Here is a 24,110-nt window from a genome sequence, read left to right on the forward strand (position 1 = left end):
GCAAGTCTTAACCGTTGGACAACCAGGAAAGTCCCCAAAATTTTTCTGAAATCTCCTAGCTGTATTTAGTTATCTGGCTGTAGAAGGAAAAATCTGTACATTCAAATAGCTTAATTTTCCACCATGAAGGAAAGCCCTCCCAGAGATAATAAGAAAAATGAAAGTAAGTCAGCAAAATATAAATCATTCATTTTATTTCCATTCCTAAAATATATGTGAATTTATTGATTTGATATTTAAAATAGTCTTTTTGCAAAATCATCTCAGAAAACATACTAAATTTATTAAAATACATACAAACTATTGCTGAAAATTCTAAATCCTCTAACTGACCAACTTGTTTCCAATGCACTTGTGATGATTTTCCAAGGTTTCTGTGGTTACAAGGAACAAAGAAATCATGTTGGGACCAGCATAGAAATTTGATCAGAATAATCCAAACAATATTTGTCTATCTCTTTACAGACTCACAGATTGCCTATTTTGAGGGGGCTCTTACAAAGTATACCCAAGCATTCAATGTTTCCCTTATTACAGTGGGCATTTTCTTTGCTTGCAGTTTAAAACGTTCAGCCAAGTACATGCTGCTAAGCTAAGTCACTTCAGTCATGTCCGACTCTATGTGACCCCATAGACGGCAGCCCACCAGACTCCCCCGTCCCTGGGATTCTCCAGGCAAGAACACTGGAGTGGGTTGCCATTTCCTTCTCCAAGTACATGCTAGATAATAGGCAAAATGAACCCAAGAACTCTGTTTCATGTAGTTTTATGGATATACTAAAGTGTATTGTACTAAAGTACAATCTTCCTTGTAAGAATTAAAGACTGGAATGCAGGAGAACAAACTCTGGTGGAATACCAAAATAAAAAACATAACAGAACTGGGCAGAACCAGGTGTGGCATCCTGGTACATTAATTTTGAAAGCCGGCCCATTGATACTAAGAACAGCATGTAGATTAAAATTCCTTAAAAAAAAAAAATCTGTGCTTTTAGGTATGGATTTTTCAAACAGTATTTCTTTATTCAGTTTGTGAATTATTAAGATCTTTTCCCCTCTCCCTTTTCAAAACCTTTTGTGTGATTTAATTCTTATTAGCATCAGCCTCTCATAGAAAGGGTGAAATTAAAATCTGTTGGGTCATAATTTAAATAAGAAAAATTGTGAAGTTATGGAATAAAAGTAAGATCTGAGGATAATGGTAGTATTTAATTATGGAAGCCCACTGTTTCTTTCAAGAGTTCAAAGTTGTTTTGTTTTTGATTCTTGGGAGATGATAGAAAATGGCTAACTAGGTTATAACATAAACTTTAAGGGATGAAATTCAAATTTACCCAAAAAAGGGAGTTCCCATCTTCCAGTTGCTGTTTTAAGTGTGAAGTAAAACCTTAAATTATTTGAGACCTTTGGGTCTCAGCTCCCTGCTTCCACTATTTCACGGCATATCCGTAGATGTGAGGGCGCACTAGCTCCCAGGACAGAGGGGCCTGTAAGTGCTGCAGCTTCAGCTTGGAGAAGCGGGCCTGCTCCAGGGCCTTCCAGCTCTCTCTGGTCAGGTTGCATCCATCAAACAGAAGGTACCAGACAGGATCCAGGACCTGTTGCCAGAAGTAATTCCAGGTTGAAGGCTTATCTGCTACATGCTCCATGAAATAAAAAGCTCCTCCCTGAGAAAGAAACGGGGGAAAAAAAAACCACACCAAAAATTTTAGTTTGGGACACACAATTTGATAAGATGTTTAAATGTCAGATTTCAGTGGCCCCAGAGGTCCACTTCACGAGAAGACATGGAGAAATCCAAACTTACTCCAATACCGTTGTGGTTAATAGTGTCATCTTCTGTCAGATTGTATACAGAGCTGCCAATCTATATTGTCTGTTCATAAAAGTAATGCATAATGATAGCTAAAATGTAAAGCAATTTAAAGCATTCAAGAGCTTATTCTTAATGCCTGTCACATGCGTGCTTGCATGCTCAGTCACTTCCAACTCTGCGACCCCATGGACTGTAGCCCACCAGGCTCCTCTGTCCATGGGATTCTTCAGACAAGAATACTGGAGTGGGTTGCCGTGCCCTCCTCCAGGGGATCTTCCCAACCCAGGGACTGAACCCATGTCTCTTGCATCTCCTGTATTGGCAGGTAGATTCTTTACCACTGAGCCACCTCGGAAGCCTGGTTGTCAAACTGCCCTTTGGAAGAGTTGCAACGGTTTGTATTTATACCAGCAATAGATGTTTCCTGGAAACAAATGACAGTGAAAACCCAACTCAAAACCTATGGGATGCAGCAAAAGCAGTTCTAAGAGGGGAGTTTATAGGAATACAGTCCTACCTCAAGAAACAAAAACATTGAATAGACAACCTAACTTTATACCTAAAACAACTGGAAAAAGAAGAACAAAAAAACCCCCAAAATTAGCAGAAGGAAACAAATCATATAGATCAGAGCAAAAATAAATGAAAAAGAAATGAAACAATAGTAAAGATTAATAAAAATAAAAGCTGGTTCTTTGAGAAGATAAACAAAATTGACAAACCTTTCGCCAGACTCATCAAGAAAAAAAAGAGAAGAATCAAATCAACAAAATAAGAAATGAAAAAGGAGAGGTTACAATAGTGCAGAAATACAAAGGATTATAAGAGACTTCTGAGCAACTATATGGCATAACCTAAAATGGATAAAATAACTGTATACAGAAAATTATAAGACACGATGAAAGAAATCAAAGACAACATAAATAGATGGAGAGATATTCCATGTTCCTGGGTAGGAAGAATCCATATTGTGAAAATGACTATACTACCAAATGCAATCTACAAATTCAATGTAATCCCTATCAAATTACCAATGGCATTTTTCACAGAACTAGAACAAAAAAATTTCACAATTCATATGGAAACACAAAAGACCCTGAATAGCCAAAGCAGTCTTGAGAAAGAAGAATGGAGCTGGAGGAATCAACCTTCCTGACTTTAGATTATACTACAAAGCTACAGTCATCAAGACAGTATGGTACTGGCACAAAAACAGAAATACAGACCAATGGAACAATATAGAAAACCCAGAAATAATCCCATGCACCTATGGATACCTTATTTTTGACAAAAGAGGCAAGAATATACAATGGGGCAAACACAGCCTCTTCAGTGGTGCTAGGAAAACTGGACAGTTACATGTAAAAGAATGAAATTAGGACACTTCCTAACACATAAACAAAGATAAACTCAAAATGGATTAAAGACCTAAATGTAAGACCAGAAACTGTAAAACTCTTAGAGGAAAACATAGGCAGAACACTTGATGACATAAAGCAAGATCCTCTGTGACCCACCTCCTAGAGTAATGGATATAAAAACAAAAGTAAACAAGTGGGACCTAGTTAAACTTAAAAACTTTTGCACACCAAAGAAACTATAAGCAAGGTGAACAGACAGCTCTCAGAATTGGAGAAAATAATAGCAAACGAAACAAGGGTTAATTTCCAAAATATACAAGCAACTCATGCAACTCAGTACCAGAAAAACAACCCAATCAAAAAGTGACAAAAAGACCTAAACAGACATTTCTGCAAAGAATTCGTACAGATGGCTGACACATGAAAAGATGCTCAATATCACTCATTATTAGAAAATGGCAAATCAAAACTACAATGAGATACCACCTCAGATGAGTCAGAATGACCATCATCAAAAAGTCTACAAACAATAAATGCTGGAGAGGGTGTGGAGAAAAGGGAACCCTCTTGCACTGTTGGTGGGAATGTAAGTTGATACAGTCACTATGGAAGACAGTATTGAGAGTTGTTAAGAAACTAGGAATAAAGTCACCATATGACCCAGCAATCCCACTCATAGGCATGTACCCTGAGGAAACCAAAACTGAAAGACACATGTATCCCATTGTTCATTGCAGCTCTATTTACCATAGCTAGAATGTGGAAGCAACCTAGATGTCCATCGACACATGAATGGATAAAGAAGTTGTGGTAAATATACACAATGGAATATTACTCAGCCATAAAAGGAACACATTTGAGTGAGTTCTAATGAGGTGGATGAACCTAGAGCCTATTATGCAGAGTGAAGTAAGTCAGAAAGAGAAATACCGTATCTTAACACATATATACAGAATCTAGAAAGATGGTACTGAAGAATTTATTTGCAGGGCAGCAGTGGAGAAACAGATAGAGCAAATTTATGGACACAGGGAGAGGGGAGGAGAGGGTGGGATGTATGGAGAGAGTAACATGGAAACTTACATTACCATATATAAAATAGATAGCCAATGGGAATGTGCTGTATGTCTCAGGGAGCTCAAATAGGGACTCTGTATCAATGTGGAGGTGTGGGATGGGGAGGGAGATGGGAGGGAGGTTCAAGAGGAAGTGGACATATGTATATCTATGGCTGATTCATGTTGAGATTTGACAGAAAACAAAATTCTGTAATGGAGCTATCTTTCAATTAAAAATTAATTTTTTTAAAAAAAGGACAAAGATATTGAGCCATCTAAAAGTGTTACTGAATTCATGATAATATTTTTTAATTTGATTTTTTTTCAATCAGTGGATACTGTATGTAAATAACAGTCAAATAGCAGTAACTGCTGGTTTCATCTAGGACAGTCCTGTAAATATAGATCAAGTCTGGACACACTAGAGGGTACACATTATTAACGAGTCTTCAGAAGTTTTCTACTTACCCTACCTCTAGGGGGAGAAGGAGGAAAGGAACCAATGAGTACCTCCAAAACCCATGATGACTGTCCCATTCTCCTTAGCCTCTTCTAGCTTCCCTGGTGTTGGCTGTCCAGGCAGAGTTTGGAGAGGGAGTTCCCTCTACTTGCCCCTCTGGGCAAGTACGAGACGTGTGTTCAGGAATAGAAAACTTGAAATTTTCTGATGGAAAAAATTTTTTCCATGGAAGAGGACAGGAGAGAAGAGGAGACCCAGGTCTGAGGAGGTTGCTGATGCCCTCTGGGTTGCACAGGTTAGGCTAGAGAGCCTGTTACCTTTTCAGGTGACTTGTGTAGCCAACTGGGCATGAAGATTTGGGATTAGAAGAGAGATCTGAGCTTGATTCTTAGATTTGGAAACCGTCTGTGTGCATGGTAATTGAAAACTTTGGTGGTACATGAGATTACACAGGGGGTGCATATAAGCAAAATTAGAGCCAAAATAGAAACTCTAGTGTTTAAGGGGTGGGCAGAGGAAGAATAGTCAGCAAAAACGGTAGAAATGTTGAAGTTGGAGCAATACAAAGCCCCAGTGATAAGCACTGTGGTGCAGTGATAAGAATATGTGCATTAAAGTCACATCTGCTGGCTCTGCCTGGAGAAGGAAATGGCACCCCACTCCAGTACTCTTGCCTGGAAAATCCCATGGACGGAGGAGCCTGGCAGGCTGCAGTCCATGGGGTCGCTATGAGTCGGACACGACTGAGCAACTTCACTTTCACTTTTCACTTTCTTGCATTGGAGGAGGAAATGGCAACCCACTCCAGTATTCTTGCCTGGATAATCCCAGGGATGGGGGAGCCTGGTGGGCTGCTGTCTATGGGGTCGCACAGAGTCGGACACGACTGAAACAGCAGCAGCAGCAGCAGCTGCCTGTGTAATGTGGGGACTTCTCTAGGTCTGTTTCCCCAACCCAACATGAAGACAGTCCCTGCGTTAAGGACTGCGTGATGGGGTGAATGAGAATGCAGGAAATTCAGCAGTGAGAGGGTGCTTTGTAGGAGTTAAAGGAAGAATATGATCCTGTAAGAGCATTCTCCGACTCTGTGGACATGAGTTTGAGTGTAGGACAGGGAGGCCTGGCGTGCTGTGATTCATGGGGTCGCGGAGAGTCGGACACGACTGAGCGACTGAACTGAACTGAACTGAACTGAAAGAGCATTCTCAGTGCTTAAACCTGAGGTGATCATTATTTGCTTTGCAGAGGCATTGTGAGATTAGTAACACATAAGCTAAATGTCTCTTAAATGTGCCCAGTTAATGCCCAGTCTTGGGACAGAAGAACCCAGGATTTGAATGTTAGAATCAGACCTTTTTCAGTTAGTTTTGATGTTGGCCTATTCTCGAGCCAAACACAGAATTACAGTCGGCCCTCAGTATCCACAGATTCTACATCCTTGGATTCAACCAACAGATCAAAAATATTGGGGAAAAAATCCAGAAAGTTCAAAAAAGGCCAAACTTGAATTTCCGACATGCTGGCAACTATTTATATAGCATTTACCTTGTATCAGGTGTTAAAAGTTCCGTCTATGGGATCACACAGAGTCGGACACGACTGAAGTGACTTAGCAGCAGCAGCAGCAGCAGCAGAGATGATTTAAGGTATGTGGGAGGACATGTGTAGGTTATATGCAGATTCTATACCATTTTATGTAAGGGACTTGAGCTTGTATAGATTTTGGTATCTGTGGTGGGGGCAGGGAATGACTCTGAGGGACAACTATATATTATTGCCTCTAAACACTATCTTCAAGTCCATCTCTTCCTGAGGAACTTCCTCTGTTAGAAAATAAAACTGAGGTCTACAGCAGTATCACCCTAAACATGGCCATCTTGTCTGATCTCAGAAGCTAAGCAGGGTTGGGCCTGGTTAGTACTTGGATGGGAGAAAATAAAACTGGGGATTACAGACCATCTTTTTACCCTAGAAGAGTAAATTCAAATGTTAAAATATTTATATTTTATGTATGTTCAGCTTTGTTTAGAATTGTTGTTGTTCAGTTTCTCAGTTGTGTCTGACTGTTTGTGACCCCATGGACTGCAGCACACCAAGCTTCTATTTAAAACTAGTTTTTAAGTAAACAATAAAGGTAATATGTGAAAATTACATACAGGTATAAAGAATTTCAAACTGTATGGAGAGGTATAAAATGAAAAGAAATTCTTTCCCCTCATCCAATTCCCTTCCCAATAGGTAACCACTGTTAATAATTACATGTTTATAATTCCCGTTAACATAAATACTTATATATTATCCCACACACACACAAATGGATTAGCACGCTACATAATATTCTGTTTTCATTGCTTTTAAAATTAACACTATCTCTTTAGGATTTTTTTCATTGACATAGGTAAAAAACTCGTTTTAACAGCTGCAAAGAAATCCTTTAGACTATGTGACAATTTACTTAACAACTTCCAATTGATGGATGTTATTTCCAATTTATTATATTAAAATACTGTAATGAATATTTTTATCTTTAAGTGAGTTTTTGCATATTTTTGCAGGATAGCTATAGGATAAATTCCTGTTGAATGAAGATGTAAATTACTTGAAAATTTTACATTATTAAATTGCCCTCCGAAGAGGACACATCCTCCAGTTGGGTGTCCAGACCCCTAGACCCACCCCAATACCATATTGAACTTAAAGGTCTCTGACAGAATAGTAGATAAAAAGTCGGACACGACTGAAACAGCAGCAGCAGCATGGTTGATTATAATATTAGCTTCAGGTGTACAACAAGTGATTCAAAATTTTTATAGCTTATACTCCATTTAAAGTTATTACAAAATAATGACTATATTTCCCTGTGCTGTGTGTGTGTGTATATACATATATATATATATACACTGCTGCTGCTACTGCTAAGTCACTTCAGTCGTGTCCGACTCTGTGTGACCCCATAGACGGAAGCCCACCAGGCTCCCCCGTCCCTGGGATTCTCCAGGCAAGAATACTGGAGTGGGTTGCCATTTCCTTCTCCAATGTGTGAAAGTGAAAAGTGAAAGTGAAGTTGCTCAGTCGTGTCCGACCCTTAGCCACCCCATGGACTGCAGCCTACCAGGCTGCTCCATCCATGGGATTTTCTAGGCAAGAGTACTGGAGTGGCTTGCCATTGCCTTCTCCAACATATCCTTGTTGCTTATTTATTTTATACATACTAGTTTGTATTTTTTAATCCCATACTACTCTTGCTCCTCCCTTCTTCCCTTTCCCAGCTGGGAACCACGAGTTTGTTCTGTATATCTATGAATTTATTTCTGTTTTATTATATTCATTTGTTTTATTTTAAAGATTCTACTATAAAATATCATGCTTTAATTTGTTCTTTAATTACAAGACTAGATATTTAAATCATATATTGGCTATTTTTATTTATATTTCTGTTCCTGTGCTTTGCTTTTTTTCCTCTTTTTAAAAACAATTTATTTAAGAATCCTGTTGATCTTGTTGATTTGTAATCCCTTTATGAAGGAAGTTAACTCATTATCATCCTTGGCAAATATTTTTTACAAAATATTTTTGTACTTCAAATTTGTTTATAGTCCTTTTCCCTGGAGTTCTAAACTTTTTTTATTCATGTATTATCAATCTTTTCCTTCATAGCTTCTTCTGCACTTGACGATTCTTTAAAAATTCAGTAGTGTCTTTTCCAGGAGCTTTACTTTTCTGTTAGGGGTTTGATCTACTGAAATTGGGAGGGCTGCCCTTGGCGATAGTGGTGGCTACTAAGCAGCCCTCCTCATGCCCGCACTCACCGGCCTCAGCACTCGGCACACTTCCTGGAGGATCTGCTCCTGGTTCTTCACCGAGCAGAGCACCAGGGTGCAGACCACCACATCCATGGAGCCTGTGGCCACCTGGTGCATGTTCTCCCCGGCAGCCACTATGAAGCGCTCAAACTGCAGGTGTGGGTTCTGGGCAACGCTCTTGATCAAGAACTTCTCAAAGTTGGGGTTGGGATCAACACAGGTCACCTGGCATCCAGAAGGGTAGAACTTGAAGTTGGCCCCCGTGCCACAGCCCAGCTCCAGCAGGGAGAGCTTCCCAGAGGGGCTGGCGAACTCCCGCAGGTTGCTGAAGAGCTCCCGCTTCTTGCTCGCCATCTGTTCGTTGTACATCACAGTGAACCTCGCCAGGAAGTAGGGGAACCACTGTTTGCATATCCAGTTCCACAAGCCCAGAAAATCCAGCAGGTACATGGGGAATGCCAGGATGCAGACGGCCAGCCGGAGGATAAAAATGGTGAGCGCCATCACTCAGAAGAGAGGAAAACAGATCAACAGTTAGAGATCCGACTCCTTTAATTGCGGGAAGTAGGTTTCTGGCCACACTCCAGAGCCAATCAGCTGCAGAGGAAAGAAGAACTGGCTGTGCTGGAAATACACAACTGAAGTCAAATCTCGGGCAAGAGACCTATTTTATACAATTAATAGATGTTTGGCAGAAATTGCCTCATGGCTTATTTTTCATGAAGTGAAATGAGAAGTTTCCCAGCTTTTCCTTAGAAGGAAAGCCGATTACAACCCCCTATTCCTGCTTGGAGACTACTGCTGCAGTTTTAAATGCGGAGTGTACTCACAGCTTGTCCGTTCTCCAGTTTCTCCTAAGAAAACAGAATCTGTGGGTGGAGCCTGGTTAAAACACACCAGAAGGCCCCGCCCACCTCTGCCTCATTTAAAAAAAAAAAAGTGAAAGCACATGCCTGTCTGGTCACAGAAAGAGTTTTCCCTTTTGCATTCTAGGCAGAGGTTCTAAGATGTTCATAACTGCACAGTGGGATTATTTTTAAGTCACTGTTTTGGGCGGCCTATCTTTTAAAGGGCAAGTTTCACCTTCAAACTGTGCCAAATTACTACATTACTGAATTAACTTACACAAAAATATTCCCTAGAATATTCACTTTTGGGAACCTAAAGTGTTAAGAAAATACTTTCAGACACCCCTCTGTTTTTAATAAGAAAGCCTGGGCCTTAGGGTGTTCAGGAAACATAGAAATGCTCAAAAATAATGATAATATTTACTTTTTAAAACCATGTGATGGACACAGGGAGTGTTTTGTTTCATTATATGTTATACCCAATACATATTTTATAAATATGTGCTCCATCTTAACAGCTTTCTTGAGGTAGAATTAACATACAATAAACTGCACATATTTAAGCTGCATTGTTTGGTTAAGTTCTGGCACATGTACACATACATGATATCATTGCTTCAGTCAAGGTGAAGGAGGAAACAGAACAGGCTCCATCTTGAAAGCAGGACTCCATCTTGGGCTGGACTGTGGACTTTGAGCTATATGCCCAGTATCTATGAAAACAACATACCAAATGGAAAACCACGACCCCCGGAAGGAAGAACCCCAGGGCTCATACCTAGACTCGCCATTGCCTAAAAGAATACCCTAATTATCTGTGTAACCAAATAGAATCATAAATTTTATTATGCTTATTGGGGTATGACCACAGGCCTATTGATAACTGTCCACTGTTAACTACTTAGGCTTAAGGCATATGAATCACGGGTTAACTTTGTTTATGTCTTTCTCTTCCTTTGTTCAGACTAGTTTCAGAGAATTTGGAGAGGTGGGTTTGGGCACGTACACTTAGGGTATATAAGGTTTTCACAAAAACTGGTTGAGGTCCTTGGCTAAGAGGAGATTCTGCCTTGGGCCTGCCTGTGTAATAAACTGCACTTCACTATCTGCATTGTCCTTCTGAGTGAGTTTGTTTCCTGGAACCCGTGGCTACAATAAAGGTAATGAACATATCAATCACACTCCCTGCCTCCCAAATACCTCTTGCCCCTTTGTGATCCCTCTTTCCTGCCCTCCCCACTCCCAGGCCACCACTGATCTGTTTTTTGTCACTGGAGGTTAGTTTTCCTTTCCTATTGTTGGGCTTACAAGAATCCGCCTGCAATGCTGAAGACCCCAGTTCAATTCCTGGTTGATTCCTGGGTCAGGATGATCCTCTGGAGAAAGGATAGAGTACCCACTCCAGTATTCTTGGGTTTCCCTATTGGCTTAGACAATAAAGAATCCGCCTGCAATGTGGGAGACCTGGGTTTGATCCCTGGGTTGGGAAGATCCCCTGGAGGAAGATGGCAACGCACTCCAGGATTCTTGCCTGGAGAATCCCCATGGACAGAGGTCCTGACAGGCTACAGTCCATGGGGTCGCAAAGAGTTGAACGTGACTGAGTGACTAAGCACGTACATATACACATACATCCTATAATTTTATGTTAATTGGAATCATATAATATCTACTTTGTCTGGTTTCTTTCATCCAGAGTCATTCATACTGTTGTATGTATCCATTGATTTTCCACTGAGTAGTATTTCATTGTATGGATCTATAACAGTTTATCTACTCACCTGAATTTGATGGATATTTGAGTTGTTAACAGTTTTTATAGCTTATTATAGTAGCTTATTACAAATGAAGCTACTATGGAGACTTCTCCAGTGGTCTAGTGGTTAAGAACTCTCCTTGTAATGCAGGGGACTCAGGTTCAATCCCTGGTCGGGAAACTAAGATCCCACATGCCACATAGCATCTAAGCCCCTGAAAGATTGTTGCTGAGCCGTGAAAGATGATGGGATTCTTGGCCTTTGTTGGAGAGGAATTCAGTCTGGGGCCAGTGACAAGGCTTGATCGCTCAGAGCTTTTGTGTAATAAAGTTTTATTAAAGTATAGAAGAGATAGAGAAAGCTTCTGACATAGACATCAGAAGGGGGCAGAAAGAGTGCCCCCTGCCAGTCTTTAGCTAGATGTTATATAGCTGCTGCTGCTGCTGCTAAGTCACTTCAGTCGTATCCGACTCTGTGTGACCCCATAGACGGAAGCCCACCAGGCTCCCCCATCCCTGGGATTCTCCAGGCAAAAACACTGGAGTGGGTTGCATTTCCTTCTCCAATGTGTGAAAGTGAAAAGTGAAAGTGAAGTTGCTCAGTCGTGTCCGACCCTTAGCGACCCCACGGACTGCAGCCTACCAGGCTCCTCCATCCATGGGATTTAGCAGTCTGCTAATTAGAGAAAGGAAATGTCTCAAAACTCAGAGACTAGTACTAGGCCCCTCACCCACAACATGCATTTTGAGATAACATTGGCACAAGGTGAGATGTCCCAAGCCATAAAATGATTGACAGGAATTTTGAAGAAAGGCAGGTTTCCAAGCAAATACAGTCTCATTAACATAGCTTACGAGAACATTTGCATGAATAAAACATACTGGTTTGTCAAAGTCTGTTTTGAATCTTCAGTTCAGTTCAGTCACTCAGTCATGTCCAACTCTTTGCGACCCCATAAATAACAGCACGCCAGGCCTCCCTGTCCATCGCCAACTCCCAGAGTTCACTCAAACTCGTGTCCATCGAGTTGGTGATGCCATCCAGCCATCTCATTCTTTGTTGTCCCCTTCTCCTCCCACCCCCAATCCCTCCCAGCATCAGAGTCTTTTCCAGTGAGTCAACTCTTTGTATAAGGTGGCCAAAGTATTGGAGTTTCAGCTTTAGCATCAGTCCTTCCAATGAACACCAAGGACTGATCTCCTTTAGAACGGACTGGTTGGATCTCCTTGCAGTCCAAGGGACTCTCAAGAGTCTTCTCCAACACTACAGTTCAAAAGCATCAATGCTTTGGCGATCAGCTTTCTTCACAGTCCAACTCTCACATCCATACATGACCACTGAATCTTCAGTTCAGCAGAACTAACTTGAAGACAGAGTCTAGGGTAAATACATAGTTCATTAACATAGCTTAAGACAGACGTTTCCATAAGAAAAATGCATTGGTTAGCTCAAAGTTTGAGAAAAGTTAAGTTCAGGTGGAACCAGATGTCATCATGGCAACACAGATCTTAAAAGAAACCTCTTTTTTTAAATTTATATAGAGAAGGGGAGGGCTTCCCTCATAGCTCAGTTGGTAAATCATCTTCCTGCAATGCAGGAGACCCGAGTTCAATTCCTGGGTCTGGAAGATCCCCTGGAGAAGGAAATGGCAACCCACTCCAGTATTCTTGCCTGGAAAATCCCATGGACAGAGGAGCCTGGCAGGCTACAGTCCATGGGGTTGCAAGAGTCGGACATGACTTAATGACTAAACCACCACCACCACCAGAGAAGGGGATAAAAACACTAACACTTACAGTTTGTTTCATCCTGCTGCTTAAGAGAAAGATAAAAAATGTCTGACACTTGTAGCCTATTTCCTCCATTTGGAGACCCCTAGCCTTCCTGCCTGTTGCCCTCTCACGCCCACACCACAACTACTGAACCCAAGCACTCTGGAACCCACAAGTCACAACTAGAGAGTCCGTGCACCTCAACGAAAGATCCCAAAAGACGCAGCAAAGATCCTGTATGCCACAACTAAGACCCAATACGGTCAAGCAAATATTTTTTTTAAAAGCTAAGCTACTGTGAACATTAGTGTACAAGCCTTTGTATAGACATATGCTTTCATTTCTCATGGATAAATTTCATTAATAGAATGTATATGTCACGTGGTAGGTATATGTTTACCTCGTAAAGAAAAATGCCTGTTTTCCAAACTGATTGTACCACCAATGGTGTATGAGAGATTTAGTTGCTCTACATTCTCACCAACACTTGGTGTGGTCGTCTTTTTAATTTTAGGCATCTTGAAATGTATCTAGTGGTCTCTCATTGTAATTTTAATTTGCATCTCCCAAATGACTAATGACGTCAAGCATCTTTTGATGGGCTTATTTGCCATCCATGTATCTTGTTTGGAGTGTCTGTTCAAATCTTTTGAACATTTTATTTTTTATTATTTTTTTTTTGGCCATGCTGAACGGAATGCAGGATCTTAGTTCCCTAGCTAGGGGTTGAGGCTACACCCCCTGCAGTAGAAGTGCAGCATCCTAACCACTGGACTGCCAAGGAATCCCCTGAACATGTTAAAATTGGGTTATTTTCTTATTATGTGTTGAGAATTCTTGTATCAAATCATGTATGTATGTACATGTCATGTATCAAATATGTGATTTGCAAATGTTTTCCTGCTCTGTGGCTTGTGTTTTTAATGGTGTTTTCAGAAGTGCAGAAATTTCTTTCTTGTGGTGTCCTCGTCTGGTTTTGGTATCAGAATAGTGCTGTCCTTGTGAAATGAGTTTGGAAGCATTTCTTCCCCTTCTATTTCTCAGAAGAGTTTGAGAATTCTTGGTATTAATAGTTTACATATTTGATAGAGTTCAGTAGTAAAGTCCTCTAGTCCTACACTTTTATTTGTTGATAATTTTTGATTACTGATTTAATCTCCTTACTAGTAATCTGTTTCATAACCTTTGAGTAATATACACCAAGGCTGTATATTGTCACTCTGCTTATTTAACATATGCAGAGTACATCTTGAGAATGCCAGGTTGGATGAATCACAAACTGGAATCAAGTTTGTCAGGAGAAATATCAATAGCCTCGGATATTCAAATGATACCACTCTAATGGCAGAAAGTGAAGAGGAACTAAATAGCCTCTTGATGAAAGTGAAAGAGGAGAGTGAAAAAACTGGCTTAAAACTCATCATTCAAAAAACTAAGGTCATGGCCTCTGGTTCCATTACCTCATTGCAAAAAGAAGGGGAAAAAGTGGAAGCAGTGACAGATTTTATTTTCTTGAGCCCCTAAATCACTGCAGATGGTGATTGCAGCCATGAAATTAAAAGACGCCTGCTCCTTGAAAGAAAAGTTATGATAAACCTAGACAGCATGTTAAAAAGCAGAGACATCTTTTTGTCACCAAACATCCATCTAGGCAAAGCTGTGGTTTTCCAGTAGTCATGTATGTATGTGAGAGTTGAACTGTAAAGTAGGCTGAGCACCAAAGAATTGATGCTTATGAATTGTGGAGCTGGAGAAGACTCTTGAAAGTTCGTTGGACTGCAATGGGATCAAACTAGTCAGTCCTATAAGAAATCAACCCTGAGTATTCAGTGGAAGGACTCATGCTGAAGCTCCAATCCTTTGGCCACGAGATGTGAAGAACTGACTCACTGAAAAAGACCCTGATGCTGGGAAAGATTGAAGGCAAAAGGAGAAGGCTGCGGCAGAGGGTGAGATGGTTAGATAGCAACACTGACTCAATGGACATGAATCTGAGCAAACTCTGGGATATAGTAAAGGACAGGGGAGCCTGACATGCTGTAGGCCATGGGGTCTCAAAGAATCAGACATGACTTAGTGACTGAACAACAGTAAAGTATCTGTTCAGATTTTCTATTTTCTTCATGATTCAGTCGTGGTAGGTGGTATGTTTCTAGGAATTTATTCATTTCTAGGTTATTAACCAGTTTGTAGGCTCAAAGTAGTGTCTTATAGTTCTTTGTATTTCCATGGTACCAATTGTTAAGTCTTCTCTTGCATTTCTGATTTTGTTTATTTGGGTCCTCTCTTTTTTCTTAAGGAGTGTAGCTAAAGTTTTGTCTATTAAATCTTTTTTTAAAAAAAACAGTACTTAGTTTCATTGATCTTTTCTATTGTCTTTTTAGTCTCTGTTTTATTTATTTCCACCCTGATCTTTGTTATTTACAAAGACCTTCTGTTAGGTAGTTAGAATAGTAAACAGGAGTCCAGAATGGCAGTAGCTAAAAGACAAGGGAAAAGCCCACAAAAATAGAACAAAGGGAGTTCCGAGGACCGGAGTGAGCACCTCAGGTAGAACAAACAGCACTCCTGGCTAGCCCAATTTACATAGGGCAGGCCCAGGGGGAAGAAAAACACATATAAAAAGAGGAGCCAAAGGGCCGGGCCCTCTCTTCTCTTCGTGTCTTTGGGTCAGCATGCCCTCACGCCTAGAGGATGTATTTTCCTGTTATTTTCTAAATAAAACTGAGCTGTAACACAGAGCTGTAACATTGATCTGTCTAAGAGCTATAACATGGTTGGTCCGAGACCCAAGAGCTATAACACGGTCTGTCTGTGTGCTGTGACACACAGAGGGCTTTAATGTCTGTCACTTCAAATTTTTGTTGAGAAGAGACAGAACCGAGGAGATTACACTCCCCTGACACTTCCTTATGCTAACTTTGATCTTTATTTGTATTTCTTTTTTTAGTTTCTTGAGGTATAAAATTAAGTCATTTGAAATTTTTCTTGTTTCTTGAGGCAGGCATCTATCATTTTAAACTTGCCTCTTAGAATTGCTTTTGCTACATCCTATAAGTTTTAATATGTTGTATTTCCATTTTCATTTGTCTCAAGGTATCTTTCAATTTCTCTTTTGATTGTTTCATTGACTCTTTGATTGTTCAATAGCATGTTTTTTAACCTCCATGTGTTTGCAAATTTTCCAGTCTTCTTCTTGAAATTAATATCTAGTTTCATACCGCTGTGGCTAGAGAAGATACTTGATATGCTTTCAGTCTTCTTAAATTTACTAAGACTTGTTTTGTGTCCTAACATTTAATGTATCCTGGAGCATGTTCCATGTGCCTTTGAGAAGAATAGGTATTTTGTTGCTTTTGGATGGAATCTTCTGTATATGTTTCCTAAGTACATTTTGTGCAATGTGTTTATGTTTCTTTATTGATTTTCTGTCTGGATGATCTATCCATTGATGAAAGTTGTATATTAAAGTGTCCTACTCACTGGAAAAGACTCTGATGCTGGGAAAGGTTGAGGGCGGGAGGAGAAGGGGACGACGGAGAATGAGATGGCTGGATGGCATCACCGACTCTGTGGACATGAGTTTGAGTGAACTCCGGGAGTTGGTGATGGACAGGGAGGCCTGGCGTGCTGTGATTCATGGGGTCGCGGAGAGTCGGACACGACTGAGCGACTGAACTGAACTGAACTGAACTGAACTGTTATTGTGGTATTGTCTGCTTCCTCCCTTTAGGTATGTTAACATTTGCTTTATATATTTAGGTGCTGTGTCACTTTTCTTCTTGATCCTAAAATCAGTATGTTCTGGTATTGTCAACTTGATCTAGCCATGAAAAAGTTCTCTATTGACTTTTCACCCAATGCTTTTACCAGTAACCAGTCATTATTGTCTAGATCCATTATTTTATTACAAAGCAAACAATAATATTCTCTTTATTAATCAAATACTTATATAAATAAAAACTTAACCTTACCAACAATTTAGTTACTCTGAAAACTACAGTTTGTTCAGGAAGAAGGATAAATGCTTGATTTTTCCCCCCTATATTTTATCAATTTTCAGAGTAATGAGTTGACTCCTAACATATAACAAAGGTGAACAATGTGGTATTTTTTCTTTTTAATTTTTTTTTATTGAAGGATAAGTGCTTTACAGAATTTTTTTGTTTTCTGTCAAACCTCAACATGAATCAGCCTTAGGTATACATATATCCCCTCCCTTTTGAACCTCCCTCCCATGTTGAGTGAAGAAAATCACAAACTAAAGAGTACATAATGATTTCATTCAATAAAGTTCAAAAACAAGAAAAATGAAACGATAGTGTTTTAAGTATTCATACATTGTAAATATAATGTTAGAAAGAAAAATATGAAATTATAAAGAAAAACAGGCAATAACTACCATTAGTCAGAGTAAAAGAAGTTGTTCTGATGTAGAAGGGTAACTCAGAAAGCTTCTAGAGTTCCGGGAGAGGTCTATTCCTAGATAGTACTAGTTACATGCATATTCACCTTATAATATATATAAAATAATATAATGCTCAAAATTCATTAAGCTGTACATTTGCTTTAGGCATTTTTTTTCCTGTATGTGTTTATTTTACATGTAAAAGTTTTTGAAAAATTTCAAAATTCAGTAGGGCTGAGTGAAGCCCTGCTTTAATAATTTTACTTTTGAAAAAAATGAATGCCTTCAGCCAGTATGAGCTATGAAAACTGTGATCAAATGAACCATTATTTAAAAGGATACCAGAAAAGCTAGTATTAGTTCCCTTTAAAAACTATGATTTTTCTGTAATTTGACAAAAATATCTTGTACTGTATACTAGGTTCATACTTAATAATTTCTCTTATGAGGCATATCTCCAAGAATTGTCACTGTCAACATTAATATTTAATTATGTTCTAGAAATTGTGGCCAAATAAAGTATATATGGCCAAATACAGTATAACTACTAGACAGAATTACCTTTTGTCAATCGCTCTGGAACCATAAAACCCAGGAGAATGAAGAACTTCTTAAATTAATGTTAAACTCATAACAAAGTAGATGGATATGAAAACCAGTTAGAAAAGATAATGAAAACAGTTATAGCAATAATAAGAAAAACAAAATATGTAAGAATAGTTTTTGTTGTTGAGACAAATGAGCCTTTACAAGAATAAAATTGTAAATAGTTTAAGACATATAAAATAGACTTGCATAAGTGTAAAAATAAATGCTGTTTCTGGGGCAGAAGACAGGTATGGCAGGTAAAATGATAACTTCCAAAGATGTCCAGGCTCTAATAACTGGAAACTATGGATTTGTTACCTCACACAGCAAAACAGACTTTAAAGATGTGATTAATGGCACATACTTTGAGATTTAAGGGACTAGATGTGATAGACAGAGGGCCTGATGAAGGTTCATAACATTGTACAGGAGACAGGGAGTGAGACAATCCCCAAGAAAAAGAAATGCAAAAAAGCAAAATGGCTGTCTTAGGAGGCCTAAAAATAGCTGAGAAAAGAAGGGAAGCAAAAAACAAAGGAGAAAAGGAAAGATATACCCATTTGGATGCAGAGTTCCAAAGAATAGCAAGGAGAGGTAAGAAAACCTTCCTCAGTGATCAGCGCAAAGAAATAGAGGAAAACAATAGAATGGAAAAGACTAGAAATCTCTTCAAGAAAATTAGAGATACCAAGGGAACATTTCATGCAAAGATGGGCACAATAAAGGACAGAAATGGTATGGATCTAACATAAGCAGAAGATATCAAGAAGAGGTGGCAAGAATACACAGAAGAACTATACAAAAGAGTTCTTTATGACCCAGATAACCACGATGGTGTGATCACTCACCTAGAGCCAGACATCCTGGAATGTGAAGTCAAGTGGGCCTTAGAAAGCATCACTACAAACAAAGCTAGTGGAGGTGATGGAATTCCAGTTGAGCGATTTCAAATCCTGAAAGATGATGCTGTGAAAGTGCTGCACTTAATATGCCAGCAAATTTGTAAAACTCAGCAGTGGCCACAGGACTGGAAAAGGTCAGTTTTCATTCCAATCCCAAAGAAAGGCAATGCCAAAGAATGCTCAAACGACCACACAATTGCACTCATCTCACATGCTAGTAAAGTAATGCTCCAAATTCTCCAAGCCAGGCTTCAACAATATGTGAACCGTGAACTTCCAGATGTTCAGTCTGGTTTTAGAAAAGGCAGAGGAATCAGAGATCAAATTGCCAACATCTGTTGGATCATCAAAAGAGAGTTCTAGAAAAACATCTCCTTCTGCTTTATTGACTATGCCAAAGCCTTTGACTGGTGGATCACAATAAACTGTGGAAAATTCTGAAAGAGATGGGAATACCAAACCACCTGACCTGCCTCCTGAGAAACCTGTATGCAGGTCAGGAAGCAACAGTTAGAACTGAACATGGAACAACAGGCTGGTTCCAAACAGGAAAAGGAGTACGTCAAGGTTGTATATTGTCACCCTGCTTATTTGACTTATATGAAGAGTACATCATGAGAAACGCTGTGCTGGAAAATGCACAAGCTGGAATCAAGATTGCTGGGAGAAATATCAATAACCTCAGATATGCAGATGACACCACCCTTATGGCATAAAGTGAAGAGGAACTAAAAAGCCTCTTGATGAAAGTGAAGAGAGTGAAAAAGTTGGCTTAAAGCTCAAAATTCAGAAAATTAAGATCATAGCATCTGGTCCCATCACTTCATGGCAAATAGTTGGGGAAATAATGGATACAGTGGCTGACTTTATTTTTGGGGGCTCCAAAATCACTGCAGATGGTGACTGCAGCCATGAAGTTAAAAGACGCTTACTCCTTGGAAAGAAAGTTATGACCAACCTAGACAGGATATTAAAAAGCAGAGACGTTACTTTGTCCACAAAGGTCCGTCTAGTCAAGGCTATGGTTTTTCCAGTAGTCACGTATGGATGTGAGAGTTGGACTATAAAGAAAACTGAGCGCCAAAGAATTGATGCTTTTGAACTGTGGTGCTGGAGAAGACTCTTGAGAGTCCCTTGAACTGCAAAGAGATCCAACCAGTCCATCCTAAAGGAAATCAGTCCTGAATATTCATTGGAGGGGCTGATTATGAAGTTGAGACTCCAGTACTTTAGCCACCTGATGTGAAGAACTGATTCATTTGAAAAGACCCTGACGCTGGGAAGGATTGAAGGCAGGAGCAGAAGGGGATGACAGAGGATGAGATGGTTGGATGCTATCACTGACTCAATGGACATGATTTTGAGTAAACTCCGGGAGTTGGTGATGGACAGGGAAGCCTGGCATGCTGCTGTCCATGGGATCGCAAAGAGCTGGACACGGCTGAGCAACTGAACTGAACTTTGAGATAAAAAGATTATGCTGAATTATCCAAGTGGGCTCAATCTAATCACTTGAATCCTTAAAAGTGGAGAACCTTTCCCAGCTGCTGTCATAAATATATGAAGATAGAGTCAGAGAAATGTAATATTGCTGGCTTAGAAGATGGAAACCTGTGTCAGACTTCTGACCTATGGAAGTGTAAGAGAATACATTTGTTTTGTTTTAAACTACCAAGTTTGTTATAGCAGACATTTGCATGGTTCATTCCCTTATATCCTTTCATGTCTCTACTCAAGTGTCACCTCCTTAGAGAGGTGTAAGTTATACATTATGTAAAATAGCACCCTCATTGCTTTTTGTCTCTTGACTCTGCTTTAGTTTTCTTCATAGTTCTTATCAATATCTCACACATTACATCACCACACCTCGTATCACTGTTAGTCAGAATGAAAATAGCAAGACACAGAGATAGATAGCCAAGGGCTATCACATAACATGGACTTGGATTTTATTTTAAATTTGATGGCAAATCATTGGAAGATTGAGAGCAGGATCAAGATTGATCAAGCAGGATCAGATCAAGGTATGATCTGATTTATGTATTAGAAGGATAATGTAGAGAATAGACTGAAGGAGACAAGAATGGAATTAGAGACCAGTTAGGTGACTATTATTATACTATAGTTCAGAGAGAGTTGCGAGAGGCTTGGAGTTAATGGTGTGGTAGAGCAGTCTTAAATGATTGCATTTGGAATATGTATTTAACAGGATTTGCCAGTATTGGATGTAGAATATGAGAGAAGGATAGGAGTTAAAAATAACTCTAGAGTTTGGCCAAGATGATGGAATAGGAAAACTCTGACCTCACCTTCTCTGATGAGCTCACCAAAGTCACAACTGTCTTCAGAACAACCATCAATGAAAAAGATTGGCACCTGCCAGAAAAGATCTACAATTGAAGACATAAGGAACCACAAGAAGATGGTTGGGAGAGGCAGACTCATGATATAATCAAGCCTCATATCCCCAGGTAAGAGATTCACAAACTAGAGAATAATTATATTGCAGGGGTTCTCCACGAGTGAGAGTTTTGAACCACACCTTGGGCTCCCCAGCCCAGGGATCGTGCAAGGGAAGAGGAGCCCTCAGAGTTGGATTTGAAGACCAGCGGGGCTTAATTTTGGGAGTCCAAAGGGACAGGGGGTAATTAGATACCTTACTCTTAAAGGACACACTCAAAATCTCAAATGCACTGTGCGTGCATGCTAAGTCACTTCAGTTATGTCTGACTCTGTGTGACCCTATGGACTGAGGCCTGACAGGCTCCTCTGTCCATGGGATTCTCCAGGCAGGAATACTGGAGGGGGTTGCCATGCCTTCCTCCAGAGGCTCTTCCTCACTCAGGAATCAAACGCGCTTCTCTTAATGTCTAACCTGCATTGGTAGGTGGATTCTTTACCACTACAGCCAGCTGGGAAGTCCCCTAATATGGGGAAAGGCAGTAGTTTGATAGGAACCTGAGCAGGACCCACCTGCTGTTCTTGGAAAGTCTCCTGGAGGGATGGGGGTAGTGGTGGCTACAGCTCACCTTGGGGATAGAAACACTGGTGACAGCTATACTTGGGAGCTGTCCTAACACTGTGGGAGGGCACCTCCCTCCAGCTTATTAAACACCAAAACCTGACCCTACCCACCAAGCCTGCAGAGCCAGTTCTGGAATGCCTCAGGCCAAAAAACTTACTGGGTGAGATCATGGCTCCACCCATCAGCAACATGAATGGACTAGGTACTATGCTAAGTGAAATAAGTCAGTTCAGTTCAGTTCAGTTCAGTCGCTCAGTCGTGTCCGACTCTCCGCGACCCCATGAATCAGCACGCCAGGCCTCCCTGTCCATCACCAACTCCCGGAGTTCACTCAAACTCATGTCCACAGAGTCAGTGATGCCATCCAGCCATCTCATTCTCCGCCGTCCCCTTCTCCAGCCCCCAACCTTTCCTAGCATCAGAGTCTTTTCCAGTGAGTCAACTCGTCGCATGAGGTGGCCAAAGTATTGGAGTTTCAGCTTTAGCATCAGTCCTTCCAATGAACACCCAGGATTGATCTCCCTTAGAATGGACTGGTCGGATCTGCTTGCAGTATAAGGGACTCTCAAGAGTCTTCTCCAACACCACAGTTCAAAAGCATCAATTCTTTGGCACTCAGCTTTCTTCACAGTCCAACTCTCACATCCACACATGACCACGGGAAGAACCATAGCCTTGACTAGACGGACCTTGGTTGGCAAAGTAATGTCTCTGCTTTTTAATATACTATCAAGGTTGGTCATAACTTTCCTTCCAAGGAGTAAGCATCTTTTGATTTCATGGCTGCAATCAGCATCTGCAGTGATTTTGGAGCCCCCCAAAATAAAGTCTGACACTGTTTCCACTGTTTTTCCATCTATTTCCCATGAAGTGATGGGACCAGATGCCATGATCTTTGTTTTCTGAATGTTGAGCTTCAAGCCAACCTTTTCACTCTCCTCTTTCACTTTCATCAAGAGGCTTTTGAGTTCCTCTTCACTTTCTGCCATATAAGTCAGAGAAGGACAAATATTGTATGACACCATATATCTGAAGTCTAAAAAATAGAACCATTTAGTGATTATAATGAAAAAGAAGCAGACTCACAGATAAAACAAACTAAGGTTGCCAGTGGGGAGAAGTTAGGAAGGAGGGGCAAGATAGGGGTATAAGATTAAGATGTACAAACTATTAAAAAGAAGCTGTAAGGATATATTGTACAGTAGAGAAAATATAGCCAGTGTTTTATGATAATCATGAAAGTGAAAGTTGCTCAGTTGTGTCCATCTCTTTGTGACCCCATGAACTGTAGAGTCCATGGAATTCTGCAGGTCAGAATACTAGAGTGGGTAGCCGTTCTCTTCTCCAGGGGATCTTCCCAACCCAGGGATCAAACTCAGGTCTCCCTCATAAATGGAGTGTTAATTTTTTAAAAATTTGCATCATTATACTGTAAACCTGTAACTTATGAACTTATCTAATACTGTACATCTAATATACTTCAATTTAAAAAAATCTAAAATTTTTGGCCAGAGCTGATAGTGGTGGTGCCTTATGAGAATAGAGACAAGGGACAGTAAGTAGCAGCTTTTGAGGAAAGTCAAGAAATTAGGTTTAGATATGTTAACTCTGAGAAATGTATTGGGCAAACAGCTGGAAATGTCAGGTAAGCAGTTGGCTATATGAATCTGGAGTTTAGGAGAGATTATCAAGAGATACAAATTTTCAGGTAATCAACATATCAACCTTTATATGAGATAGGATGGACCATCTAGGAGATAATGGTAGACAGAGCTCAGCATTAAATTCAGGATCACTGCAATATTTAAGAGCAGGAAAAGAGGAAGATCCAGGGAATGTGACAGAGAAGGAGCAGCTAGTACAGTAGGAAAACCAGCAGAGTGTGGTGCCTTGAAAGCCAGGGGGAAAAAACAAAACAAAATTGTGTTTCAAGAAAATAGTGGTGATTAATACTGTCACATACTACAGTGAGATTGAAAAGAATGAAGACTGAGAAGTGACCTCTGGATTTGGCATATAAAGAACATATTGGCTTTTGAAGTTCTTTTATTACTATTGTTGGAATGAAAGGCATATTGAAATGAAGAAAACAGTGTGAAAGGTTGTTGCTGAACCACGAAAGACACAGGGATTCTTGGCCTCCAGAGGAGAAGAATTCAATCTGGGGCCAGAGACAAGGCTTGATTACTCAGAGCTTTTGTGTAATCAAGTTTTATTAGAGTATAAAAGAGAGAAAGCTTCTGACATAGACATCAGATGGGGCAGAAGGAGTGCCCCCTTGATAGTGTTCAGTTAAGTTCAGTACAGTTGCT

The 24,110-nt window shown here is 40.1% G+C and overlaps 1 protein-coding gene across 1 annotated transcript; it reads right to left on the minus strand.

Annotated features, from left to right (window-relative positions):
- Positions 1 to 401: 401 nt before the first annotated feature.
- Positions 402 to 9,345, minus strand: TMT1A (thiol methyltransferase 1A). Its single transcript, XM_055396121.2, has 2 exons — positions 8,505 to 9,345; positions 402 to 1,667 (listed from the first exon to the last, which is right to left on the minus strand). Exons 1-2 carry the CDS (start codon positions 9,000 to 9,002, stop codon positions 1,431 to 1,433), a joined length of 735 nt encoding a protein of 244 aa, XP_055252096.2. The 5' UTR covers positions 9,003 to 9,345; the 3' UTR covers positions 402 to 1,430.
- Between the last annotated feature and the right edge of the window lie 14,765 nt (positions 9,346 to 24,110).

Source organism: Moschus berezovskii, chromosome 6 (assembly GCF_049115385.1).
Source record: "Moschus berezovskii isolate FMDL1 chromosome 6, NW_MosBer_1.0, whole genome shotgun sequence".
NCBI classification, from domain to species: Eukaryota; Metazoa; Chordata; class Mammalia; order Artiodactyla; family Moschidae; genus Moschus; species Moschus berezovskii.